The sequence below is a fragment of the Apteryx rowi genome, unplaced genomic scaffold (genome assembly GCF_003343035.1).
Source record: "Apteryx rowi isolate R43461 unplaced genomic scaffold, aptRow1 scaffold_673, whole genome shotgun sequence".
In the NCBI taxonomy this organism is placed as follows: domain Eukaryota; kingdom Metazoa; phylum Chordata; class Aves; order Apterygiformes; family Apterygidae; genus Apteryx; species Apteryx rowi.
In genome coordinates, this window is record NW_020450953.1 from 349783 (window position 1) to 355925 (window position 6143).

A 6143-nucleotide genomic window follows, 5' to 3' on the forward strand; every position below is an offset into this window, starting at 1 on the left:
GGCCAGCGGTGCCGTCACTCCGTTCCCCTCCCCCGCCCCCCCGCCCTCCTCTTCTGAGTACATGCTCGCTTCTTCTTCACCTGCTGTCCACGCTCCGCACCCGGCGCGCCGATTGGCCGGCGGGGTGTAAACAACGCGGCGGCGGCCAATGGGAGCGCTGATCACGCGAGCAGCACGCTTGGCCACGCGCTCTCGGCGTGGAGCGCTTGGCATCAACAAGTGCGGGAGGGGGGAGAGCAGGGAGGCGGAGGCTATAAAAGGCCGCGTCCGGGGAGCGAGCGCGTTTAAAGCGTTGAGAGCAGCGCAGGGAGCCGGCCGGCTGTAGCTGTGGGAGGCACCGCATCCCTTCTGCTCCGCAGCTGCTAGGAAGGAAAAGGTTGGCTTTTGGTCTAACTTCTGACTAAAAATCAACCTTTCTGAGGTATTTTTTCCCCTCAATTGTTGCCGTTGAGGGGGAAAAAAAGCACAATAACTGCCCAGCGCAGCTCCTTGCCTTCTCCTCGAGAGTATCTCCCAAGCCTCACCTCAGCTATGGTGATGTTCAAGAAAGTCAAGACCTTCCTCGTGGCTTTCAGCGAGCCCGAGAAGGTCTACAGCAGCGGGGAGAAGGTGGCAGGGCGCGTTGTGGTGGAGGTGGCCGAGGTCACCCGCGTCAGCGCTGTCAAGGTGCTGGCCTGCGGCGTGGCCAAAGTCAACTGGGCCAAGGGCCCCCAGCAGTGCAAGCAGGAGATGGAGTACCTGCGCTTCGAGGACGTCCTCACCCTGGAGGAGCAGCCCACTGGTGAGGATCTGGGGCTGGGAAAGGGGGGAAGGCGTTGGGGCCAAAGGTGGTGGGGAGCGGGAAGGAGAGGGCTTGAAAGTAGTCGCTGAAGCGTGGCTTTGCCTGCTGGTTGTTTCCCTTCAGCAAGGGGCTGGGCTGAGTCTCCTGGTTGTGTCCGCGTTGACAGGGCTAAAGCAGAAATGCCGCTTGGAAGAGCTGTCGCGTTTTGCTGGGGAGAGGGAAGTGGAATTGAATGTTGGCTAAGTGTTGACTAAGTTGAACCGTTGGAAACGGATGAAGGGCTCGGCTAGGCTGCGGGTCAGAGTTGGAAAACTTAGGGCCGCTGTGCCCTCACTGGAGCGCGAAACAAAAGCGAGACGAGGTGCCTGCCGGAGCGTACAAAAGACGTTAGGCGTTGATGTGGCCGGCTCGACTTGCCGAACAGGCAGCGATGCTGTGTGCCTGCAGGGAACAAGTACCAAGGTTGGCTTTGGCTGGATGTCACCATGGCAGGAGGCAGGGGCTGGTACAGGTGGCCAGAGAGTGGCAAGTCCAGATCCTGCCCGAGCCGAAGAGTCTCAGTCCCTTCCCTGCCTTTATCGCCCTCCCTGTTTGGCTGGCTCTGGGGAAGGCAGAGATAAGCACTTAGCAGAGTGTCTTGGAAGATAAGTGGGGTGAAGTGCAATCCTTGAGATCAACAGATAGTTGGGGAAAGAAGTGAGTACTTTGTACTCCCAGAAAGGGGAAGTAGGGTGTGGTGTAAGCAGGGGTAGCAGAGTCTGAACAGAAGCCAATGAGGACTTGGTGTCCTGGTTTCAAATGAGAATGTTGAAAGAAGAAGTGAAAGTGCAGATTAGCAGTACTTCCCTGCCTTAAGAGGACACCAGCTTCTTGGACTTGTTAGGGGACCCTGTGGGTGGCTCTTACCAAACAACTAATAGAGCGCTTAATGCCTGCAACAGTTAGACTTCATCGTAACCTGAGTAAGCAGAACAGTGGATAATGCTTAGAGAAACACTACTGGACTTCATCTAATATCTCCCTTTCCCTTTTCTTTTCTCAGATGGGGATGGCTCTGTAATCCTGAGACCTGGAAACAAATATGAATACAAATTTGGATTCGAGCTTCCCCAAGGGTAGGTATTAGAGAAACGTTGTCTTCAAAAAAACAAACACCTAACCTTAAATTCCTATGGAAAATTGTCTTGTTACCTCAGATGTGTCTAMCAAGTGCCTCTCTTCATAGGCCTCTGGGTACCTCCTTCAAGGGAAAGTATGGCTGCGTGGATTATTGGGTGAAGGCTTTCTTGGAGCGCCCATCCTTTCCCACTCAGGAGATAAAGCAGCGTTTCGAGGTTATGGATCCTGTTGATGTGAACACTCCAGATTTACTGGTAAGTGCCGGGTTGTCTTGCCACCTCTGAGAGGTTTGGGTGTCAGTTAGCGTTCAGGGGGATACAAGGGCCCTTAGGTAGGGTCAGTCTGACCTCTGTGACTAAGACTCCCCCTAGTAGGCTTTACTGTTCAGCACAAATTAAATACTTAGTTCTTAAGAACTCTGTAGAAGGCTACATGGAGATAGAAGTGAGGCACTGATTCTGCATTCAGTTAACTGAAAGACCCCCAACCCTCATGGGGAGTGGCAGTGTGAATTTGAGGAAGCTTGAATCACAGAACAGGAGAAGGCGAAGCTCAGAAAGAGCTGGAAAGGAGGAATGGGATGGGAACAGTGGGCAGGTTTCATCTGGGTAACAATCTTATTTCTTTTCAGTCTCCGGTTGCTGCCAAGAAGGAGAAGAAGGTGTCCTGTATGTTCATTCCAGATGGTCGTGTCTCAGTCAGTGCTCAAATCGACAGAAAGGGATTTTGTGAAGGTAAGGGCTTGTCCTCCCTCTTAAAGGAGGGGAGCAAGGGGTGATGGGACAAGCAGTACCCAAGCAAAGGGGCAGCATCAGGGGGTGTTCAACCAGAAGATGAGCTAAAACAAGATGTATATGGCAAGGAAAAGTTTCTGACCTTCCTAATGCTAAACATCATTCTCTCCTCAGGCGATGAGATCTGCATCAATGCGGACTTTGAGAACACTTGCTCCCGGATTGTGGTGCCCAAAGCAGCCATCATTGCCAAACACACCTACCTGGCCAACGGGCAGACCAAGGTGTTCACCCAGAAACTCTCCTGTGTCCGAGGCAACCACATCATCTCAGGCATGTCCGAGTCCTGGCGGGGCAAAACCATCCGTGTCAAGAAGCTCAAGCCGTCTATCTTGGGCTGCAACATCTTGCGTGTGGAGTATTTCCTGCAGGTGAGTGTCTTTGACTGCCGCTCTTGTTCCTCTTCTGGTTAGTGGGTAAGCTTTCTCTGCCGTTGGTTTCCATCATCGCTAACAGCACTTTGGTCTGTATCTTGCAGATCTACGTCAGCGTCCCAGGCTCCAAAAAGATCATCCTTGAGCTGCCCCTCGTCATCGGCAGCCGGTCAGGCATTGGTAGCCGCAACTCCAGCATGGCCAGTCAGACCAGCTCCGAAATGAGCTGGGTGGACTTGAACCTCCCTGATGCTCCGGAAGGTGAGTGGAGTGTGGTAACTGCGAGCGGTCCTTGGTGGACACTTCAGACCTGCCACAAACCTTGTGCTGGGTGGTGTTAGATGGGTTATGGGCTGGATCAGGAGCCCGATGGGGTGGGGTGCTGAGGGTGAATACGAGGAAGATCTGTGTTGCTCTCGGAGAACTCAAAAGTTGCTCCTTTCCTTGCAGCACCCCCATGCTATTTGGACATTGTGCCCGAAGACCACCGCCTGGAGAGCCCCACCACTCCCCTCCTCGATGATCCTGACAGCTTTGACAGCCCCATCTTCATGTATGCTCCGGAGTTCAAGTTCATGCCACCCCCCACCTACACGGAGGTGAGAAGCGGTGTCACCCTGCTGGCTGCRGGGAGGGAGCCGCGCTCGAGAGGGGCAGGGGACTTGGCTGGGCTGAGGAGCGCCGGCTCCCTTGAAGGGGTGTCTGGCTTGTGCCACCAACGTGGGAAGGTGACAGATTATGATAGCTCTGGCAGAATTGGTTCRGTGGGTTTTAAGCCTCAGGAGTAATTCTCAAAGCATCTAAATGGCCTCTTTGCTTGCTTTCTCAGGTGGATCCCTGCRTTGCTAACAACAACGTGCAGTGAGGGCCAAGTAAAAAGTTACTCTCCCACTTTTTCTGGACTCTAAATCTGCAATGATTTATATCTAGCAGCAGCGCAGACCGGGGTCTTTTTAAGAGCCCTGCTGCAGGAGGAAATGGCYGCACAAAGGGCACACATCACTATAGCTCCCAGGGAGGCTCAACTCAGCGAGTGTGGAAGAGGTGAAGTGTATGAGTCTTTGTATTCCCTCATGTGCCGTCTGCCTTGACTTGTACCGAGAAATTCTCATGTGGCTCAGGGGTTGTTTAGGACCTTGCTTTTACAGCCAAAGTCTTCCAAAAAAAAAAAAAAAACCCAAAAACAAAGGTGCTTACGTGGAAACTGGCGGAAGATTCTTGCGTGGAGCAGGGAAGGTGTAAACGCCTCAAACACCTCGGTTATGAATCCTTAGGGGAGGCAGATTCCAGCCTAAAAAGACTTCAAAAGATGTTGGTATGGCAGAAATTACCATCACGATGCCTTGAATCTGATACAGTGTCCTCAAAACCAGACGAATACGTGACCTGTTTGTACGTGTTCGTTTCATGTCTGAAAAGGCACCAAAGTGTGCCAAGATTGTAACTAAACTTGTTCCTCTGATATAAGGGGGTTGTTGCTCTTGCTTAAGCTAATGCCTTTAATCTCAAAACTTCCCAGCGCCGAGGGCAGCGTGTCCTGCAGCGAAACTGCTGGTCAAAGCTCTTGCTCTCTCCCCTTTACAAAAGGGCTACATTGAGATGGAAAATAATGCACATCCGACAACTTAAGAAAGCAACAACCCTGTTAAGAGAAGCTACTTGTAGTCTAATAAGTGCTACTTTGCATGCTAATCTGGTCTCATTTGCTCGTTTAGAATTTAATTTGGAAGCTCAGCTCTGCTGCTGAGCCCAGTTTGCGTCATGTGATTATCTTCATAGTATTTATCTTGAGTTACACTTTCTGAACCTACTAAACCCATGTAAGCTAAGGCTCCCAGCGTGGTGGGAAGAATCACTATCCTGTCCTGTTTGTTGTACTCGGTTTGCTTCTTTTTGAAGGTAACCAATGCACCAGCCTCCCCCCAGTCATCACTTCACAGTCTCATTGGCCTTTGCAGGACCGCTGAGGCCTTGCCGATGGTATCCCCATCGGACAAGCGAGCCGAAGGCTCCTTGTATCCGAGCTGACTTTCYTCATGCATTCCCCTTCCTGGCTCTCCAAACAGAAGCCTCCCAACAGTACTGACCAAAGCTTCATCTCATGGTGCCAAATTGTCCCCTCTCCTGTGGTGTCCAGATGCCAGGAACAGGGCTCACATACGGTCCTGACCTGAGCGAAATCACTCCAAATCCATGACTGGGGATGGCTCTTCGGAGGGGGGCGAGAGCGTCACCCCTCGCCCCGGGTGCATTGTGTTTGCCTGCTCCAGACACAGGAGAAAAGCACTTTCTGTGACTGTAGGAACCCAGCACTGCGTGTCCAAAGCCTCATTTTTGATGGCTCCGGCAGGGCCGAGCTCTTAAAAATCACAACAGCTGCCTCTGACTGTCAAGACACAAATCAGATATTAATGGATTCTTTTTCTACTGTTATTTTGTATTTGGTTTTTTTGGGGGGAGGGGGAAAAAATCTATATTTTGTACTGCTGAGATTCTATAAACCCCTATGGGGTGATGTTTTTAAATAAAGGTTTCTAAAACTGAAGTGGCTGCAGAGCCTTTTTGACTTGGGTGTTGAGAAGGAGGAGGATCCCCAAGGGAGCCCAGCTGCTGAACTGGGGAGCTGCTGTGCAATTCCAGAGCAAGAGGGGACACGGGGTGGAAAGGGAGGATGAGGGTGGAGAGGGGCCGAAGGGGGGGGGAAGGATGCAGAGCCCCAAATCCTGAGCCGAGGGGGAGATTTAAGGGTTTTGCCCTAGCAAAGAGCACCTGGTCCTGGCCTGCGACCTGTGTTTCTACAGCAAACGCTGCCGTAAGGTCACCTTGGGGGTGGCACGGCCTCGCGCTGTCCTTGGGGCAGCGCGTGTGCGGTACCTGCCTGGTTCCGGTGTGTGCGGGGAGGTGACGCTTGCGAACCAGGAGGGACAGCCCCGTCCCGGGGAAGCCGGCAAGGGCTGTGTCACCGCCAAAACAGTGGTGAAACCCGTTCAGCTCCCTTGTGCTGCAGCAGCAGCCGCCTTCTCGGAGCTCTGCTCCCTGCGCTCCCATTAACCCGGAATGCAATCCGAGGAACGT

The 6143-nt window shown here is 52.7% G+C and overlaps 1 protein-coding gene across 2 annotated transcripts; it reads left to right on the forward strand.

Annotated features, from left to right (window-relative positions):
- Positions 1-309: 309 nt before the first annotated feature.
- On the forward strand, positions 310-5613 carry TXNIP (thioredoxin interacting protein). Of its 2 annotated transcripts, none has more exons than XM_026085741.1 (8): positions 310-781; positions 1824-1896; positions 2007-2154; positions 2532-2634; positions 2809-3065; positions 3173-3329; positions 3519-3667; positions 3898-5613. In XM_026085741.1, exons 1-8 carry the CDS (start codon positions 532-534, stop codon positions 3931-3933), a joined length of 1173 nt encoding a protein of 390 aa, XP_025941526.1. In that variant the 5' UTR covers positions 310-531; the 3' UTR covers positions 3934-5613. The 2 variants fall into 2 exon arrangements, with proteins under 2 accessions (XP_025941526.1, XP_025941527.1); XM_026085742.1 differs by lacking the exon at positions 310-781 and adding an exon at positions 1316-1743.
- The last annotated feature ends 530 nt before the right edge of the window (positions 5614-6143 follow it).